The sequence below is a fragment of the Salvelinus sp. IW2-2015 genome, linkage group LG27 (genome assembly GCF_002910315.2).
Source record: "Salvelinus sp. IW2-2015 linkage group LG27, ASM291031v2, whole genome shotgun sequence".
NCBI classification, from domain to species: domain Eukaryota; kingdom Metazoa; phylum Chordata; class Actinopteri; order Salmoniformes; family Salmonidae; genus Salvelinus; species Salvelinus sp. IW2-2015.
Genome location: NC_036867.1, coordinates 7,840,952 through 7,862,605, shown reverse-complemented (window position 1 = coordinate 7,862,605; position 21,654 = coordinate 7,840,952). Strand labels below are relative to the sequence as shown.

Here is a 21,654-nt window from a genome sequence, read left to right as displayed (position 1 = left end):
GCCAGGTCTAACCAATGATGTTGTACCAATGATCTGATTTACAGTATGTGCGTGTATCTCTGCCCTGTGTGTGTTTGATAGTGGAGGACGATAGAGAGCTGTCGCCACACAGACGGCACCACAAGGAGTTCAAGTTCAACCTGTCCCAGATCCCAGAGGGAGAGGCTGTCACCGCCTCCGAGTTCCGCCTCTACAAGGAGTGTGTGAGCCGGACCTTCCGCAACGAGACMCTCCTGCTCAACGTCTACCAAGTGGTACAGGAGCACCCCAACAGGTAACACAGCCACACCTATAACCCCTGTATTCACTCACAGTCCAGGCTTTAGAATATGTCCATCTGGTGAGAATATGAGCATATATTCAATCCCTTTTCACAGTCAAATAGCTTGGTGCTTGCTAGTGTTATATACATGGGTTTATATCAGGGTTATCTTGTTGTCAGTTGTACTGTTTGAAAGTGCTGCAGCGATGAGATGTTATCACATATTTTTGAGGTATAGTATTTGTAAGGGCTGCTGAGTCAAAATCCTCCATAAAACACGGGCAGACCTCTATGGAATCCTCTCTCTAGTCCCCATCTGGTTGTGCTTCCAATTAGCTGTCTAACACTGGGATGACATGAACAATACAATACCAGACCCTAAGACTAAGTGAACACTGAGATATGATGTGAGACCATCCCATTCCCAAACTCCTGCTATGCCGTCCTCCTAGTCAGTCCTGAGCTTGTCCAGATGAGGGGGAAAGTATACTGTATGCAAAAGGAGGACTTAGCTACATGCACTTCTCCAGCCATTGATTACATGTTAGTGTAGCGTAGGCAGCGTCCTCTCCCGGCCTGGGAATTGATAGGGTGTTGGTGAATTTAGTCCAGGCTCCTCTCTCTGTCGCTGTGGGAGACAGACTTCCAGCTCTGGTTTTCTGCCATGTATTTTTTGTAGAATGAGGCATGACCACAACGCCTTACCGAAATAGCCTGACTTTAATAGAGTCCAAAAAAAGAGTAGCAAGGCCAAACATTTACATTGTGGCTGCTGGGAGAGACGTCCCACGCAGAGACAACGGCCAATGAGATAGCTGGAGGCTATATACTTTTTTAAACAGTGACCAATGGGAGACGATGTAAGATTATGCAGTTGTTCATTGAGGCACTTTTCAAAAGCCACAAAAAGYTGCATAATATGTCCCAAAATGCTTGTCCCATGGCTTTGTAAGATGGGGGTCTGTTCTCTGTTTTCCTCCTCATGTGTAGTGATGTAGTTGTATTATTACATTTGCCGTATACGTTTCTGGTCGTCTACAAGTCTACTAGTCCTCAATTCAATTACAGTTGTAAAGACAGTTGCTCTTTTTGCATTTTTGCTGGATTCTTCTTTTTCTCAAAGCGTTTCTATGTCTTTCATGAGGTACTTGTTTGCCACATTCCTTTATCTTTACAATAGACGGTTTGTGCTCTGCTGCCAACATTTTTATCAAAATGTTTTGATATTTCGGAGATTAAAGGGGCCAATATCTCCAATTACTGTATTATTGTAGGACAAGGTTTTACCTTGAAGCGAATTATATAGTTTGGTTCGTGGGCTCTCCGAGAAACTCGCTTTGTGCTTGCAAATCCTAAATACTTGTGTGGCTTGCAAAACACATTTGCTGACAAACAGATTAATTTGCAAGTTGTTAATGTCTTGGAAGTTATAATTGCTTTGATTATAGCTCCTAATCTTTAAAAAGCAGATGGGGTAGTGAAAGCTTGCAAGTAGGGCTGAACAGAGGTGCAACTGCATATCATTGCCAAAATACATTCTCTGAAGTTTCATAAAAGCCACAAGATAAGCAAAAAATATAAATACTTACGTAAGGATTCATTTGCAACAGTAATGTCTCTGGTAGTTGTTCTTAAAGTCATGCAGGCGGTCTACAAACTCTGGGGTTTTCCGTTCCTCCTCCCTTGTTTACAGTTAAAAAGGCTTCTGTTATGACCCTCAGCAATAATGATAGGCTGTAGAATTATACTACAGTATTCACTTCATTGGGGTGGTTTGTTTGGCAGTACGCAAGGAATGCGAGGTCTTGCAGATAATGTGTTGATTGCAAAGAATGTGGCCTTAGTCAGTGCAAAACATGGCAGGTTAACATGCACTGGAATGTGTTTGTTTCCTTACTAAATAACATCACTACGTAGTTCCATATTCTCTCTCAACAACACCCAATATGTCAGTGCACATTTAGCATGGTGTTCTTGAGAACTGTGACGTAATTATTTTGTTTACAAGTCTTGTCACCAGTCTAAAGCTGAATGTATGTTAGAACAGTACAAGCCGGCTAAACAACAGGTCAATATGGTGCGTTTTTAACTGCATTTATTTGACAGGGCCTGTAAAGGAGATTTATTGGAACCAAAAAACACAAAACGTTGACATATGACCTTATTATTCCAGTTCATTTAAGCAGTCAATAAGAGGCTTTACAATAGGGCTTTAGTGCCACGCCCCCTGCGGCTCCCAGATGGACCCCCTGCCAGTCCACAGGCTTTAAAATGGCTGCCTCGATCAGAATGAGTCAGCACTGACCCTCCGGACCCACGCTGTGCCAAACGTGTGAACTACCTGAGGGGGGCATTGGGAACGGCCTCATATGGAAGCCCTCAGAAACACTCTCATTAATGAGCAATAACGAGGGGCTGCCGATGCATGACTGCAGGGGCATTCCCGGAACACCTGGGAGTTTGTGGGGCTTTGATGTGTGGCCTGGGGAACGCCCGGCGGACCTGCGCTGTGTCTTTACAGTAATGGGGATGGGACAGACCTCTTTTCTCTCCTTCTTCTTCTCTCTCTCTTTCATTTGGTTGTTGTTGTCTTTTGCACCTGAGACCTAGCTACAGTTATACAGTGGGGCAGGGGATAGTGGTGGGGTGATGTTACGAAGTAGAGGAATGTTATACAATGTAAAACAAAAATGTCCTATGTGGCTCAGTTGGTAGAACATGCACACAAGTAAGTCGCTTTGGATAATATAATATTATATATTATTACAAAGTCAAGTGTCCCATAGACTCTCGATGTGCAGAAGTTAATGTCAATCAGAAGCATGCCAAAAATGTATTTTACATATTTTATTTAACCAGGAAGTCCCATTGAGGTCAGAAGGCATTTTACTCATGTTTACAGTATAGGAATTAGCTATCTTAGTGTATAGTGCCAAAATCCCTGAATGGAAGCTGTAAGAACACATGAAAGTCATACTGACATGATACAGTATCTGTTATGGTAGTGTAGCAGTCTTTGATGTACATTTGTATACTTCTCTGAAGATGGGAAAGCTGCTAGCTGCCCCTCAGTCATGGCTCCTTGTTGTGAACCGTGTCCCCAGGGAAGCAGACCTGTTCCTGCTGGAGTCTCGCAGGCTGTGGGCGGCCGAGGAGGGCTGGCTGGAGTTTGACATCACGGCCACCAGTAACCTGTGGGTGATGAGTCCCCACAACAACATGGGCCTCCAGATCAGAGTGGAGACCAGCAGTGGTGAGCACAATGCTAAATTAGAAACATATGCTAACGGCTARCATTGGAAACATATGCTAATGGTTAACATTAGAAACATATGCTAACAGCTAGCATTGGAAACATGCTAACTAACTTTAGAATTTTCATCATGAAATGTAAACAGTAGTGGGCAATAATAGTGTTTTTTTGAATGTGTCACAATGCTGAAATGAAAAGGTTGATATCTTTGCAAATCAAATACATTTATTTGACACAAAACATCCATCAAAGGAAAAATACARACATTTGTCACAAATATATCAGTAGAGTGTATGATACTCTTCCAGGTAGACTGACTACGCTCAGTGAACTGTAGCCCATTCAGTATGTCCAAGTGATTGATGGCTGGCCCCTCTGGAAAACAGGGCGGAGCATTAGCTCCAAGGAGGCGGGGCTAGTTGGGCGTGACGGAGCGCTGGAGAAGCAACCCTTCATGGTGGCCTTCTTCAAAGTCAGCGAGGTGCACATCCGCACCGCCCGCTCCACCAACAAGAACCGCAACAAGAACCGCAACCGCCCCACACAGCCCCAGGAAGGAGGCTCCAGGGGCCCAAGCCCAGCAGGTGGGTCCATAGTTTGACTAACTCCCACTTAAACCCTCATACTATTGTGCCGAGTACCGACACAAACTGTACTGTGCTGGCTTGGATTTATTTTTTCTACATTGTCCTTTCCAGCGTGGTTCCAGCAATTATGGTGGATGCGTTACCAGGCTAGTTCATTACAGCTCAGTAGTGTGACAACTATATAACAGTGTGAGGAAGGGGTTTTGCTTTGTTTTACTTGTTCGCTCAATTCAGTATGTGGAAAGTTTCTTTCGATTTGTACATATTATTCTCTATTGGAACATCAATCATAAAGTCAGCTGGGGACTTTAACAAATCAAATATGAGGAAAATGCTACTGAAATTCTATCAACACATTGCCTGTATTACTCGTGCTTCAAAAACACCATTGTTAATGTCCCTTCTGGGATGGATATAAGGCCCTCCCCCGTCACCCTTCAGCAAATCAGATCACGACTCCATTCTGCTCCTCCCTTCCCATAGGCAGAAACTCAAACAGCAGGCACCTGTGCTAAGGTCTATTAAACAATGGTCTGACCAATAGGAATCCATGCTTCAAGATTGTTTTGTTCACGCGGACAGGGATATGTTCCGGGTTGCCTCTGAGAATAACATTGACGTACAGTTGAAGTCGGAAGTTTACATACATTTTGGTTGGAGTCATTAAAATTAATTTTTCAACCACTCCACAAATTTCTTGTTAACAAACTATAGTTTTGTCAAGTCKGTTAGGACATCTACTTTGTGCATGACACAAGTAATTTTTCCAACAATTGTTTACAGACAGATTATTTCACTTATAATTCACTGTATCACAATTCCAGTGAGTCAGAAGTTTACATACACTAAGTTGACTGTGCTTTTAAACAACTTGGAAAATTCCAGAAAATGATGTCATGGCTTTAGAAGCTTCTGATAGGCTAATTGACATCATTTGAGTCAATTGGAGGTGTACCTGTGGGTGTATTTCAAGGCCTACCTTGATATCATGTGAAAACCAAAAGAAATCAGTCAAGACCTCAGAAAAAAAATGTAGACCTGGTTCATCCTCTGGTTCATCCTCCAAACGCCTGAAGGTACCACGCTCATCTGTACAAACAATATAGTACGCAAGTATAAACACCATGGGACCACGCAGCTGTCATACCGCTCCGGAAGGAGACGCATTCTGTCTCCTAGAGATCAACGTACTTTGGTGCGAAAAGTGCAACTCAGTCTCAGAACAACAGCAAAAGACCTTGTGAAGATGCTGGAGGAAACAGGTACAAATGTATCTATATCCACAGTAAAACGAGTCCTATATCGACATAACCTGAGAGGTCGCTCAGCAAGGAAGAAGCCACTGTTCCAAAACCAGCATAAAAAAGCCAGACTACGGTTTGCAACTGCACATGGGGACAAAGATCGTACTTTTTGGAGAAATGTCCTCTAGTCTGATGAAACAAAAATAGAACTGTTTGGCCATAATGACCATTGTTATGCTTGGAGGAAAAAGGGGGAGGCTTGCAAGCCGAAGAACACCATTCCAACCGTGAAGCACGAGGGTGGCAGCATGATGTTGTGAGGGTGCTTTGCTGCAGGAGAGGGACTGGTGCACTTCACAAAATAGATGGCATCATGAGGCAGGAAAATTATGTGGATATATTGAAGCAACATCTCAAGACATCAGTCAGGAAGTTAAAGCTTGGTCACAAATGGGTCTTCCAAGTGGACAATGACCCCAAACAAGTGTGGCAAAATGGCTTAAGGACAACAAAGTCAAGGTATTGGAGTGGCCATCACAAAGCCCTGACCTCAATCCCATAGAACATTTGTGGGCAGAACTGAAAAAGCGTGTGCGAGCAAGGCACACAAACCTGACTCAGTTACACCAGCTCTGTCAGGAGGAATGGGCTAAAATTCACCCAACTTATTGTGGGAAGCTTGTGGAAGGCTACCCAAAATGTTTGACCCAAGTTAATTAAACAATTTAAAGGCAATGCTACCAAATACTAATTGAGTGTATGTAAACTTCTGACCCACTGGGAATGTGATGAAGTAAATAAAAGCTGAAAAAAATCATTCTCTCTATTATTTTTCTGACATTTCACATTCTTAAATAAAGTGTTGATCTTAACTGACCTAAGACAGGGAATTTTTACTTGGATTAAATGTCAGGAATTGTGAAAAACTGAGTTTAAATGTATTTGGCTAAGGTTTATGTAAACTTCCGACATCAACTGTATACGCTGACACGGTGACTGAGTTCATCAGGAAGTGAATAGGTAATATTGTTCCCACTGTGACTTTTAAAACCTACCCAAACCAAAAACCGTGTATAGATGGCAGCATTCGTGCAAAACTGAAAGTGCGAATCACCGCATTTAACCACGGCAAGTTGACTGGGAATATGGTTGAATACAGTGCAGTTATGCACTCCATAAGGCAATCAAACAGGCAAAATGTCAGCACAGAGACAGTGGGGTTGCAGTTCAACGGCTCAGACACGAGACGAATGTGGCATCCCAAGCTGTGTCCTCAAAGCATGTGCAGACCAGCTGGCTGGAGTGTTTACGGATATATTCACTCTCTCCCAATCCCAGTCTGCTGTCTCCACTTGCTTCAAGATGTCCACCATTGTTCCTGTACCCAAGAAAGGAAAGGCAACTGAACTAAATGACTATCACCCCGTAGCACTCACTTCAGTCATCATGAAGTGCTTTAAGAGGCTAGTTAAGGATCATATCACCTCCACCTTACCTGACACACTAGACCCACTTCAATTTGCATACTGCTCCAATAGATCCACAGACGATGCAATCGCCTTCGCAACTGCGCACTGCCCTTTCCCATCTGGACAAGAAGAATACCTATATAAGATTGCTATTCATTGACTACAGCTCAGCATTCAACACCATAGTACCCTCCAAGATCATTATCAAGCTCGGGGCCCTCTGTCAGAACCCCGCACAGTGAAACTGGGTCCTGGACTTCCTGAAGGGTCGCCCCCAGGTGATGATGGTAGGAAACAACACCTCAACTACGCTGATCCTCAACACAGGGGCCCCACAATGGTGCGTACTCAGCCCCCTCCTGTACTCCCTGTTCACCTATGACTGCGTGGCCAGGCACGCCTCCAACTCAATCATCAAGTTTGCAGACGACACAACAGTAGTAGACCTGATTACCAACAATGACGAGACAGCCTACAGGAAGGAGGTGAGGGCCCTGACGGAGTCAACAAAACGAAGGAGCTGATTGTGGACTTCAGGATACAGCAGAGGGAGCATGGCCCCATCCACATTGACGGGGCTGCAGTGGAGGAGGTGAAAAGCTTCAAGTTCCTCGGCGTACACACCACTGACAATCTAAAATGGTCCACCCACACAGACCGTTTGGTGAGTAAGTCGCAACAGCGCCTCTTCAACCTCAGGAGGCTGAAGAAATTTGGCTTGGCCCCTAAGACGCTCACAAACTTTTACTGATGCACCATTGAGAGCATCCTGTCGGGCTGTGTTGCCGCCTGGTACGGAAACTACACAGCCCGCAACCGCAGGGCTCTCCAGAGGGTGGTTCGGTCTGCCCAACGCATCACCGGGGGCACACTGCCTGCCCTCCAGGACACCTATGGCACCCGATGTCACAGGAAGGCCAAACAGATCATTAAGGACATCGACCACCCGAGCTACAGCCTGTTCACCCGCTATCATCCAGAAGGTGAGGTCAGTACAGGTGCATCAAAGCTGCTATCTCAAGGCCATCAGACTGTTAAATAGCCGTCACTAGCCTGCTACCACACCGTTACTCAACCCTACACCTTAGAGACTGCTGCCCTATGTACATAGACATGGAATCACTGGTGACTTTAATAATGTTTACATACTGTTTTACTAATTTCATATGTATATACTGTATTTTAGTCAAGGCCATCCTATTAAACTATTGCTGTATATATACTATTCTATTCTACAGATATACTAAATATTCTATCCACGTACTGTCTATAATGTCTATACATCCCATCATACATATATACAGTGCATTCAGAAAGTATTCAGACCCCTTGCCTTTTTCCACATTTTGTTACTTTACAGCCTTATTCTAAAATTGATTAAATAAATGTTTTTCCTCATCAATCTACACACAATACCCCATAATGTCAAAGCGAAAACAGGTTTTTAGATTTTTTTTGCAAATTTATTACAAATATAAAACAGAAATACCTTATTTACAAACTGTAAGTATTCAAACCCTTTGCTTTGAGACTCGAAATTGAGCTTAGGTGCATCCTGCTTCCAATGATCATCCTTGAGATGTTTCTACAACTTGATTGGAGTCCACCTGTGGTAAATTACATTGATTGGAAATGATTTGGAAAGGCACACATCTGTCTATATAAATTCCCACAGTTGACAGTGCATGTCAGAGCAAAAACAAAGCCATGAGGTTGAAGGAATTGTCCGTAGAGCTCCGAGACAGGATTGTGTCAATGCACAGATCTGGGGAAGGGTACCAAAAAAATTTGGCAGCATTGAAGGTTCCCATGAACACAGTGGCCTCCATCATTCTTAAATGGAAGAATTTTGGAACGACCAAGACTCTTCMTAGAGCTRGCCACCCAGCCAAACTGAGCGATCGGGGGAGAAGGGCCTTGGTCAGGGAGGTGACCAAGAACCCGATGGTCACTCTGACAGAGCTCCAGTGTTCCTCTGTGGAGATGGGAGAACCTTCTGGAACAGGGGTGGGCAACTCCAGTCCTCGAGGGCCTGATTTGTGTCACACTTTGTCTCCATCCCTAGCAAACACATCTGAGTAATCAAATAAAATCAAATGTATTCATATAGCCCTTCTTACATCAGCTGATATCTCAAAGTGCTGTACAGAAACCCAGCCTAAAACCCCAAACAGCAAGCAATGCAGGTGTAGAAGCACGGTGGCTGGGAAAAACTCCCTAGAAAGGCCAAAACCTAGGAAGAAACCTAGAGAGGAACCAGGCTATGAGGGGTGGCCAGTCCTCTTCTGGCTGTGCCGGGTGGAGATTATAACAGAACATGGCCAAGATGTTCAAATGTTCATAAATGACCAGCATGGTCAAATAATAATAATCACAGTATTTGTCGAGGTGCAGCAAGTCAGCACCTCAGGAGTAAATGTCAGTTGGCTTTTCATAGCCGATCATTAAGGTATCTTTACCGCTCCTGCTGTCTCTAGAGGTTGAAAACAGCAGGTCTGGGACAGGTAGCACGTCCAGTGAACAGGTCAGGGTTCCATAGCCGCAGGCAGAACAGTTGAAACTGGAGCAGCAGCACGGCCAGGTGGACTGGGGACAGCAAGGAGTCATCATGCCAGGTAGTCCTGAGGCATGGTCCTAGGGCTCAGGTCCTCCGAGAGAGAGAAAGAAAGAGAGAAAGAGAGAATTAGAGAGAGCATACTTAAATTCACACAGGACACCGGATAAGCACAGGAGAAGTACTCCAGATATAACAAACTGACCCTAGCCCCCCGACACATAAACTACTGCAGCATAAATACTGGAGGCTGAGACAGGAGGGGTCAGGAGACACTGTAGCCCCATCCGATGATACCCCCGGACAGGGCCAAACAGGAAGGATATAACCCCACCCACTTTGCCAAAGCACAGCCCCCACACCACTAGAGGGATATCTTCAACCACCAACTTACCATCCTGAGACAAGGCCAAGTATAGCCCACAAAGATCTCCGCCACTGCACAACCCAAGGGGGGCGCCAACCCAGACAGGAAGATCACGTCAGTGACTCAACCCACTCAAGTGACGCACCCCTCCTAGGGATGGCATGAAAGAGCACCAGTAAGCCAGTGACTCAGCCCCTGTAATAGGGTTAGAGGCAGAGAATCCCAGTGGAGAGAGGGGAACCGGCCAGGCAGAGACAGCAAGAGCGGTTCGTTGCTCCAGAGCCTTTCCGTTCACCTTCAKACTACACTCAATCATATGACCCACTGAAGAGATTAATCTTCAGTAAAGACTTAAAAGTTGAGACCGAGTCTGCGTCTCTCACATGGGTAGGCAGACCATTCCATAAAAATGGAGCTCTACAGGAGAAAGCCCTGCCTCCAGCTGTTTGCTTAGAAATTCTAGGGACAATTAGGAGGCCTGCGTCTTGTGACCGTAGCGTACGTGTAGGTATGTACGGCAGGACCAAATCGGAAAGATAGGTAGGAGCAAGCCCATGTAATGCTTTGTAGGTTAGCAGTAAAACCTTGAAATCAGCCCTTGCCTTAACAGGAAACCAGTGTAGGGAGGCTAGCACTGGAGTAATATGATCACATTTTTTGGTTCTAGTCAGGATTCTAGCAGCCGTATTTAGCACTAACTGAAGTTTATTTAGTGCTTTATCCGGGAAAGTAGAGCAGGAAAGTAGAGCATTGCAGTAGTCTAACCTAGAAGTAACAAAAGCATGGATACATTTTTCTGCATCATTTTTGGACAGAAAGTTTCTGATTTTTGTAATGTTATGTAGATGGAAAAAAGCTGTCCTTGAAACAGTCTTGATATGTTCGTCAAAAGAGAGATCAGGGTCCAGAGTAACACCGAGGTCCTTCACAGTTTTATTTGAGATGACTTTACAACCATCAAGATTAATTGTCAGATTCAACAGAAGAGCTCTTTGTTTCTTGGGACCTAGAACAAGCATCTCTGTTTTGTCCGAGTTTAAAAGTAGAACGTTTGCAGCCATCCATTTCCTTATGTCTAAAACACAGGCTTCTAGCGAGGGCAATTTTGGGGCTTCACCGTGTTTCATTGAAATGTACAGCTGTGTGTCATCCGCATAGCAGTGAAAGTTAACATTATGTTTTTGAATGACATCCCCAAAAGGTAAAATATATAGTGAAAACAGTAGTGGTCCTAAAACGGAACCTTGAGGAACACCGAAATGTACAGTTGATTTGTCAGAGGACAAATCATTCACAGAGAGAAACTGATATCTTTCCGACAGATGAGATCTAAACCAGGCCAGAACTTGTCCGTGTAGACCAATTTGGGTTTCCAATCTCTCCAAAAGAATGTGGTGATCGATGGTATCAAAGGCAGCACTAAGGTCTAGGAGCACGAGGACAGATGCGAGGTCTGACGCCTTTAAAAGGTAATTTACCACCTTCACAAGTGCAGTCTCAGTGCTATGATGGGGTCTAAACCCAGACTGAAGCATTTCGTATACATTGTTTGTCTTCAGGAAGGCAGTGAGTTGCTRTGCAACAGCTTTTTCATTTTTTTTTGAGAGGAATGGAAGATTCGATATAGGCCGATAGTTTTTTATATTTTCTGGGTCAAGGTTTGGCTTTTTCAAGAGAGGCTTTATTACTGCCACTTTTAGTGAGTTTGGTACACATCCGGTGGATAGAGAGCCGTTTATTATGTTCAACATAGGAGGGCCAAGCACAGGAAGCAGCTCTTTCAGTAGTTTAGTTGGAATAGGGTCCAGTATGCAGCTTGAAGGTTTAGCCATGATTATTTTCATCATTGTGTCAAGAGATATAGTACTAAAACACTTGGGTGTCTCTTGATCCTAGGTCCTGGCAGAGTTGTGCAGACTCAGGATAGCTGAGCTTTGGAGGAATACGCAGATTTAAAAAGGAGTCCGTAATTTGCTTTCTAATGATAATGATCTTTTCCTCAAAGAAGTTCAAGAATGTATTACTGCTGAAGTGAAAGCCATCCTCACTTGGGGAATACTGCTTTTTAGTTAGCTTTGCGACAGTATCAAAAATAAATTTAGGATTGTTCTTATTTTCATCAATTAAGTTGGAAAAATAGGATGATCGAGCAGCAGTGAGGGCTCTTTGATACTACACGGTACTGTCTTTCCAAGCTAGTCGGAAGACTTCCAGTTTGGTGTGGCGCCATTTCCGTTCCAATTTTCTGGAAGCTTGCTTCAGAGCTCGGGTATTTTCTGTATACCAGGGAGCTAGTTTCTTATGACAAATGATTAATCAAATTGCATTCTAAACTGAAGATCATGATCAGGTGATTATTGGAGTCAGGTGTGTTAGCTGGTGCTGTGGCAAAACTGTGTCACCAATCAGGCCTTCGAGGACTGGAAATGCCCACCCCTGTTCTAGAAGGACAACCATCTCTGCAGCACTCCACCAATCAGGCTTTTATGGTAGAGTGGCCAGTCCGAAGCCCCTCCTCAGTAAAAAGCATATGACAGCCCACTTGGAGTTTGCCAAAAGGCACCTAAAGAACTCTGACCATGAGAAACAAGATTCTCTGGTCTGATGAAACCAAGATTGAACTCTTTGGCCTGAATGTCAAGCGTCATATCTGGAGGAAACCTGGCACCATCCCTATGGTGAAGCATGGTGGTGGCAGCATCATGCTGTGTGGATGTTTTTCAGCGGCAGGGACTGGGAGACTAGTCAGGATCGAGGGAAAGCTGAACGGAGCAAAGTACAGAGAGATCCTGCGCCAGAGTGCTCAGGACCTCAGACAGGGGTGATGGTTAATCTTCCAACAGGACAATGACCCTAAGCATACAGCCAGCACAACGGACAAGTCTCTGAATGTCCTTGAGCGGCCCAGCCAGAGACCGGACTTGAACCTGATCTAACATCTCTGGAAAGACCTGAAATAGCTGTGCAACGACGCTGTCCATCCAACCTGACAGAGCTTGAGAGGATCTGCAGAGAAGAATGGGAGAAACTCCCTAAATACAGGTGAGCCAAGCTTGTAGCGTCATACCCACAAAGACTCGAGGCTGTAATTGCTGCCAATGGTGCTTCAACAAAGTACTGAGTAAAGGGTCTGAATACTTATGTAAATGTTATATTTCCGTTTTTTTATTTTTTTATTATACATTTGCAAACATTTCTAAGAACACGTTTTTGCTTTGTCAATCTGGGGTGTTGTGTGTAGATTGATGAGGGGAAAAAACTTTTTAGTACATTTTATAATAAGGCTGTAACGTAACAATATGTGGAAAAAGTCAAGGGGTCTGAATACTTTCCCGAATGCACTATAATTGTACTCCTGACTCTGACATTGCTCGTCCTAATATTTATATATTTCTTAATTCCATTATTTTACTTTTAGATCTGTGTGTATAGTTATTGTTGTGAATTGTTAAATATTATTGCTGGAGCTAGGAACACAAGCATTTCACTACACCCGCAATAACATCGGCTAAATATGTGTATGCGACCAAAACATTTCAATTTTATTTGAATCAAACCCAACTGCACCGTACAATTACCCCACAACATCACACCTTACACTCACACAAAGCACAAGACAATATCCAAACATCTGCACGCCAAGCAGGGAAGCTCTTGAAGTACCGAATTTCAATGTAATATGGTGAGTTGTGCTGTCATTGATGGGGACATCGGAAAAAATAGAGTCCGAGAGATGGAAACTATCCCTAGCTGCATGACCTCATCATTTGAGAGTGCACTTTACAGTACCTGCCCTCTGCCCCCTCTTCGTACTTAGCGGCTGATGTTATGAACAGGTATGCAGGCAAATTAAATCAGGCTCTAATCTGGCTACTCATCAGCCATCATCCCCTGGCTCCGTCATAACACTAGCATAACGTTAGCCTTTGCTGAACATAAAGCTGGCCCTGTGAGGAGGGATGCCAGTGCTTTTACAGCAGGAAGAGCTGCGGTTCAGAGGGCTTTGTGACTAATATCTGCCTGATCCCAGCACTAATTTGACAGATGAGGCTCAGGCTAATACTAAGCCCTTATGGCTAGGGTCACGGGGTCAGCTACTCAGCTTCGTAACCGTCAACGTTACAATAGTAGCTCAAGTGATTTTCCTCACCACCTCAGTTTCACGTCATCTGTTTTGATGGCGATACCATCCAAAGGCTAGAGGTGTTGTTGGATGATGTTAATTGGAGTTCTACAGTTTTTTTTCCTTTTCTGGAACACATCATAGTTCATCTTTATTTAACCAGGATAGTCCACTCAACAACAATTCTCATTGTTATCATGGGAGTCTGAAGTTATTAGTTTGTGGTTCCATCTCTGTAGTTCATCACACCAATCATTCTGGAAAGAATCTGCCATATCTGCTTTGCTGTAGAGTCTAGAGTTCTAGACATTACATTATGGCCATGCTCTTCTCAGTAGTGCAGTGTCCATCAGATAAAAACCCTCAGAACAGAGCAGGACAGAGGAGAACGGAACAGAACAGGCTCCCAGAACGGAACAGAACAGGCTCCCAGAACGGAACAGAACAGGCTCCCAGAACGGAACAGAACAGGCTCCCAGAACGGACACAGAACAGGCTCCCAGAACGGAACAGAACAGGCTCCCAGAACGGAACAGAACAGGCTCCCAGAACGGAACAGAACAGACTCCCAGACCAGTCTGCTGGTGCTCAAGCTAATGAGGACAATCTGTTGAACCAACGTGTCCTGAAGGATTGGACTTTAAGTAACCCAAAACATCAATCCCTCGGCCTCGCCACTTGGGATGTCTGGAGCGTAAATATTTAGATCCTGCGCAGGAAGYTGCGAGTCCCTTGCGACAGCAAGTGGCGATGATCAGCAGACTTGTGAGACATATGGTTCCAATACCGCATCACTCACTCACTTCACAGGCTCTGAGGAAGAGAGGAAGGATGGATGGATAAAGGGAGCATCCTTCTTCTGTGCTGCTCTGAGGGAGAAACAAATAGGGACAGTGCCTCATTGTTTTGCATCTGATGGGACCACCATCGCCCGTCTTTACAGTTTCCGATTCATATTAACAAATCAATGTAGCTACACACCAGAATAATAGTATGCTTAATGCTTAAGAACACAACAGCCAAGTCATGAGCTCTGTTCCAACATCCACACTAGCATGCCACTTAAAATACATGCCCAATATATTGCTTCATTCTAAGTGGTATGCTAGTATGGATATTGGCAAATAGCCATGGGCTCATCATGTAGGTGTCTTGGCGTTAGTTAGCCTACAATAACACGAGCAGAAAACCCTATCCGACAAATGAAATCACACCTACATACTGAGTTCCTTTGAGAGGGGAAGTTTGTACAGTAACTGTACGCTTGGAAATGAAAGAGAGAGAGAGAAAAATAAAGAACAGTACGACACCTTTAAAGGTAATTTGGGGTTTGGGGCGGTAATGGAAGCCGGGCTTGGCCCTTTAACGACCATCCAGGAGGAGTATCACTGCAGCCTAGCCGGTCGTGGCCCCAGACCTGTCCCAGACCTGTCCCAGACCTGTCATTACCCAGGCCAGTCATTAGCCGCTCGCTAAAAGACTGACCAAGTTAACAGTATTGCTTAAAGAATTCTAATAACACGGCGCTGTCCAGCTGTGTGTTTTCATCTCTGCCTCTCCTCCTCCAGTCTCCCTTTGTTTACTGTTGGTGTAATTAGACATTGGCGAGCTCTGCAGAGGGTTTAATAACCTCCCTGATGAAAGACAGGAAGAAAGATAAACTTCAGTGGAAGAGGGAGGGAGGGAGAAAAAACCCGGCATGGACACAGACAACAGTCACATTCTCTTTTAAGTCTTCATGGGAGTTTGAAGAAGCTAGCCCATTCTCTCTCTCTTTAGGAAAACCTTGTTCTTTTGGGAACGCCGCGGCCTATTAGCCCATCGTTCCATCACCGCCTCTCGACAGGCACAGCTTGTGTAATTGCTACTGTAAAAAGGGGCAGTTTTGAAAATGGCCTCTTTTTTTTTCTTGAGAAAGTTTCGGGAATAAACCATGGAATTACTGTGTTCAGTTCCGGAGATTTTGGTGGAAGGAACCCATTTAATGTTGTACATGCTTCACTCCCCCCCCGGCAACAGTGTAGTGATCATTTTGTAATTGGCTCCATTGACTTCTATATTTTTGGAATGACAAGGGATAAATGTTATTTATCGACTTTTCCCTTGTCAGCACCTTTAGCCCAACTGTTTTAAGGCCCTTTTGAATTGTAGTCTATAGTAATAAGGAAGCCAGGTTTTTCAGGTTAGAAGCGTATGAAAGCCCCTTGGGATCCATGCTCAGCGGTAACTGTGGTGGATTTACATTTTACAGGCAGGAAGGGGAGAGGTGGTTTATGGGTACCAAAACTCTGGCCTTTACACTCACTCAATGAAAGTCAACAGTATATATCTGCTTGACTGTAAATACTGATGGTTATAAAGACAGAGAGGTGCAAGGAAACAAGGTGTATGTGTATTCCTGTCTATTAGAGTGTATCTGTGTGTGTGCCTGCATGCATGTATACACTTACAGAAAGTATGTTTCAGAGCATGGTGTATTTATTTACTTTAGTGTGTGTATTCAACCTTCAGAATAACTTTTCCACCTGGTCACCCAAGTCCTCTGGTCCCCTTAGCCCTTTCAGACATTGTCCTGTTACATGTCAAACTGTACCAGGGTGCTTGTTAAAGCAACTGCCCAGGGCAGGGGGGGTTTCAGTGACACGGTCCCCACCCTGTGATTTGGCTGGGAGCTGAATGTCTGGGCCGTAAAACAGGGCCATCGGGGCCTGTGTGTGTGGAGGCAGGTAGCTAGGTCACACCATGCCATGTGAGAGGAACACTAGCCCCAGGGGACAGGGGTTAAGTACCCTCTCRAAACTGTCTCCAGGACCTCAGTGAGAGGCAGATTTATCTCTGTAAATATTTACCTTGCAGAGGCACAGCCGAGGTGGCGGAGAACCCAGACTGGCCCGGGGGCTGACGGGCTAGGCAGGCAGGCTGACCCAGAGGCTATGGCTGCCCTGCACTGCGTTAGGACAGATACTGTAGCTACACCCCTCCTCTATCGCCCCCATAGCTACACAAACCATCAGTAGACACCCAGTGAACACGCACGCACGCACGCACGCACGCACGCACGCACGCACGCACGCACGCGACGCACGCACGCACGCAACGCCACGCACGCACGCCACGCACGCACGCACGCACGCACGCACGCACGCACCGCACGCACGCACGCACGCACACACACACACACACACACACACACACACACACACACACACACACACACACACACACACACACACACACACACACACACACACACACACACACACACACCACACACACACAGGAAAGAACACGGGAAACACCTGAGTGTCTCCGACGGTAACAGCCAGGATGACCTCTCAACCCTGACCTTATTACCAGATGCCACCTTTTCTGTTTTCCAACCTCGGCGTGAGTTAACCCCCCAGTCAGGTGACTGCTGCACTTATGTTGAAGTGTTTCCTGTTCCAATGGGAAGCGAGCGGCGGGTATTTTTAATTGCCATGTTTCAGGGCAACTCTCTCTCTCTCTCTTAGCTCACCTTGTGTCGTCATTGGGAGCAGGCACACTTGTCTGGGCTTATTATGTTTATGTGAATTCAATCTAATTAGTAATTACATCATGTCATTACAGTTATGAATCCAAATTATGGCTCTCTAATAACAACAGCTGAGTGGGTTGGCTGAAAACAAAACAAATAAAAGCGTTCATTTTGGCGGCCTGGTAGGAGCCTGCACTGTGTAGATTCCGATTTATCAATGCAAGCGAGCAGAGTGGAGCCACTTGGTCATAACACAGTACAGTAAGGGCAATGAGTTAGTTCAACTCACCACTCCACACCCAGCTAACTAAATAAACTGGTTTAATGACTGGGTCCTGGTCTCCAGGGGGGAACAGACAGGGCAGGAGGGGGTCTGTGAGTGACTCGTCCCTGTCCCCCATTACTTTGACACACACACGCACACAAACAAAGAGATGGTCCTCTCTGCCACCCCTGATGCCCACCTGGGCCCCAGACTGTATGGCATATAGCCTGGCATGGTTTGCCCACTGTTGGCTTTAAGGGAGCTCCTACAGCAGGAAGTAATGCCACTCTGTGCTGATATCATAGCTCTCCTCACACTCTCTCTGTTTAGTAGGAGAGGGGGACGAACGCAACAACAAAAAATCAGCAGGTGGACTCTCAACGTCGTCAGTGGAAAGTCTGAGTCGCCCGTTTTGACTTCAGAACGCCGGCCAGTGCCAGCAATGACCTTCCCCTCTGAAACACCATACCTGTGGTTGACACCCGCTGAGTCGCTAACTCTGTGACTCTGCGGCTGGGTGGGAAGAGAGGGAGATAATTAAAACAAACTGCGGAGAGAGGAGGGCAGTTATATACATGTTTGTCATCGGCGTCCGACCCAATGCGCCCAAAAGCCGACCAATTCAATTTGGCAAGCTTTCAAATTAATTTATCTTCAAGTGAATGTGAGGCACATAAAATAATCCATTACACAAATGAACCCATGTTACTGTGAACTGGTGTAACACCCATATACGTGTCATACTACCCAATATGATATAAGACAGCGGAGGAATATGATTCAACCCTGACTTCTACTTCTTTCTTCCCATTTAGAATACAACAGCAGTGACCAGAAGACAGCCTGTAGGAGACATGAGCTCTACGTCAGCTTCCGGGAGCTGGGCTGGCAGGTAAGGATCAAATACCCCCCCCCCCCCAGTAATTGCAGTGACACACTGGTGGACTACATTACCCATAATGTCCCATTTGTTCAGAGTAAAGAGAGTTCAATACGATACAGACATGAGTCAAACATCACAGGTCAAAGAGAAGGCCATTGAAGACTAGGGTTGCAAAAATATGGTAACTTCCCAAAATGCCCTGGTTTTTCTAGAAAACCTGAAAAGAAGGAATCATCAGGAGGGAATAAACAGGAAATCCGGAATCCTCCAATCATGATTTCTGGGAAAACCTGGGAATTTGGAGAAATTTACCAGATTGTTGCAACCCTAGTGAAGACATTTGGTAGGTGAAAGAAAACCAACAAGCAGGCTTTTGTACCGATTTAAAAACCTTTTAAAGAAGCATTTATAGGCATTTGGTAAGAGCTTAAGTGGCCTGTGAACTCTGTCAGGTCACTGGGTGTGTTGGGTAACAGGGGGCCGCGAACAGTTAATGGAGGAAAACATGCAGCCACCTACGTCCTGCAAAACAATCAACCCCCTGTAAGACAGCACTGACATCTAGAGGGAAGGTGCCAACACACACACACACACACACACACACACACACACACACACACACACACACACACACACACACACACACACACACACACACACACACACACACACACATACACACACACACACACACACACACTACATAGGCCTATACACAACACACACACACACACACACACACACACACACACCACACCACACACACACACACACACACACACACACACACACACACACACACACACACACACACACACACACAGAACAAGGCCTATACCACACACACACACACACCACAACACACACACACACACACACACACACACACACACACACACACACCACACACACACACACACACACACAAGAAGAGACTGTAGCAACCAGCCTGCTGCCTGAGTGATTCCACAGGCACTTGTACATTTCTGCACTGATCTGTCCTAGGAGACCCAGTTGAGACTGAAGGTTGTGAAGTAGGACGCTACAGTCCAAAGTGCTTTAGACCTTATGCGAGTATAAATGCCCTCTGACAATGCTGCGGCTGAACTGGCACTGTTTTACTGAACTGTATATTGTACCCATTAAAACACACAGTACCTTTTTGCTACAGGATTCCGTTTCCAGAGTCTTCAGAACACATTGTAGACCAGAGTTTATCCATATTAAATGTATTCCTCTCGTGATTGTATCAGGACTGGATCATTGCACCTGAGGGCTACGCAGCCAACTACTGTGACGGAGAGTGCTCCTTCCCCCTCAACGCCCATATGAATGCCACCAACCATGCCATTGTGCAGACACTGGTGAGCACTCCAAGAATTGAGCTAATACGTTGCTAATAAAGAGCTATATCCTAATTTCATGAATCCTAATTTTCATGGAACCTGAATTTTCTTGCAAATCTCCCATTGATGTAAATGTATATTTGATTTGTAAAACAAATGTTTCAAGTGCGCACTTCACGTTAGGAAAGTGACATGGATACTTCAAGCTATGTTTGAAGAGGAATAAGTGACCTCTGACCTCTTGTTGTCTCCTAGGTCCACCTCATGAACCCAGAGAACGTGCCCAAGCCCTGCTGCGCCCCCACCAAGCTGCACGCCATCTCCGTGCTCTACTTCGACGACAACTCCAATGTCATCCTGAAGAAGTACAAGAACATGGTGGTGAGGGCATGTGGCTGCCACTGACGACCGCCAAACTGCCGCGTCATCATGGTCACCCGCCCATGGGCTGCAGCGGAGACTGTGTGCACACGACATCATGGGTCTGCCTGTTTGTGAGTGTGTGTTGTGTACTACTCTCTCCTCTCCCATACTCAGGGCGAGGGAGGAACTGATAAATAGACCAGACCAACGTGCTGCTTCCCCCCCCTCCTCCTTTCAAAACTAAGTGGTGTTCATGTTCTCAGACGGCTAATGGCCCATTACAGCGAAACAACTCAACKGCGTCGGGGAATTGACTCAATGTTATCTCAATACTGACAGCCAACCTGTTACATGAGGTCAGATGTAGTCAAATGACACAAAACATGTAGAAATCCTTTTATAGGACCACAGGGGAAAAGCATTAGCCTAACTACACCATTTTAATAGAGATGTATGTATATTGTCTAACCAAAGCCTGATTTTAACATGAACAATCTGCTGAAATATTCATGAAATGTATGCCACGATACATTACAGTTAATGTAAAAAGATCCAGATATTTCCTCTTTATGGATTGTACTCAGAAGTTCTTCCGCCATATTCACCTGGCTTCCAAAAATATAATATGGGCCGAACGGAAACAACCACATACTATTTTAGTTGTGAACTCCTCAAAATATCTTCATTGSGTCAATATTTGCCAGGCTCATGCTGGGTGTTCACCAAGCTGGTTCAACGGGTAGCAGGTTGTGGCTTAACTGATGGACTGCTCTAAAGATGACATTCACCTCATCCCTTGGACATCCTGCAAACTGTCATTTCCATGTTATTCCACTCACTGAGTTAACATATCTCCAAAAACCTGGAGAAAAAAGTTGTGGGAAAAGCTATTTGTTGGTCATACCAGCTGATCAAATGTTTTGGACCAGCTTTCTGAAATTAGCTTGGGTTTGACGTTTTGATTTATTTCAAAGTAATTGCTACTGTCGATTCATTTACGGATTGGGGCTCTATTCAATCCGTATTGCGGAAGTTCAGTATTACAGCGTGATTGAAATTTCAAAGGCAACGTTCCTGCATTCACGGTAAACGCTGAATGTTGGTTCAATTGAAAATGACCTTTACATTTCTATTGCACAATCTGTAATCACTTCCTGAATTGAGCCCAATCCTGAAAAAATCCTTTGTGCCTAACCAATCAGAAATCACAAAATATACCTCCAGTAAGCTGCTGTTTACATTTCTTGTGGTCATGTTTAGACTTACTTTTATGTGTAAATACGTGTACATTTTCAGCTTATTTATTGCACCACTTAATCAATCACATGCCATATTACAGAGAAAAAAAAACAAATGAAAGATACTATTTTTGGAAAGACATTTTATTACAAAATCTCATGTTACAACTTGCCTTTTTTTTT

The 21,654-nt window shown here is 44.8% G+C and overlaps 1 protein-coding gene across 2 annotated transcripts in view; it reads left to right on the top strand.

The window, feature by feature from the left end:
• Positions 1-21,654, top strand: part of bmp6 (bone morphogenetic protein 6) — a 47,497-nt gene that overhangs the window by 19,991 nt on the left and 5,852 nt on the right. The window contains exons 2-7 of one of the 2 annotated variants that reach the window (XM_023972316.2): positions 82-274; positions 3,367-3,515; positions 3,902-4,099; positions 18,457-18,533; positions 19,778-19,888; positions 20,126-21,639. In XM_023972316.2, coding sequence (XP_023828084.1) covers positions 82-274; positions 3,367-3,515; positions 3,902-4,099; positions 18,457-18,533; positions 19,778-19,888; positions 20,126-20,275 — 878 coding nt within the window. In that variant the 3' untranslated portion in view covers positions 20,276-21,639. Of the gene's footprint in view, positions 1-81; positions 275-3,366; positions 3,516-3,901; positions 4,100-18,456; positions 18,534-19,777; positions 19,889-20,125; positions 21,640-21,654 lie in introns of those variants that run through there. The other variant, XM_023972318.2, reaches the window with a different exon arrangement.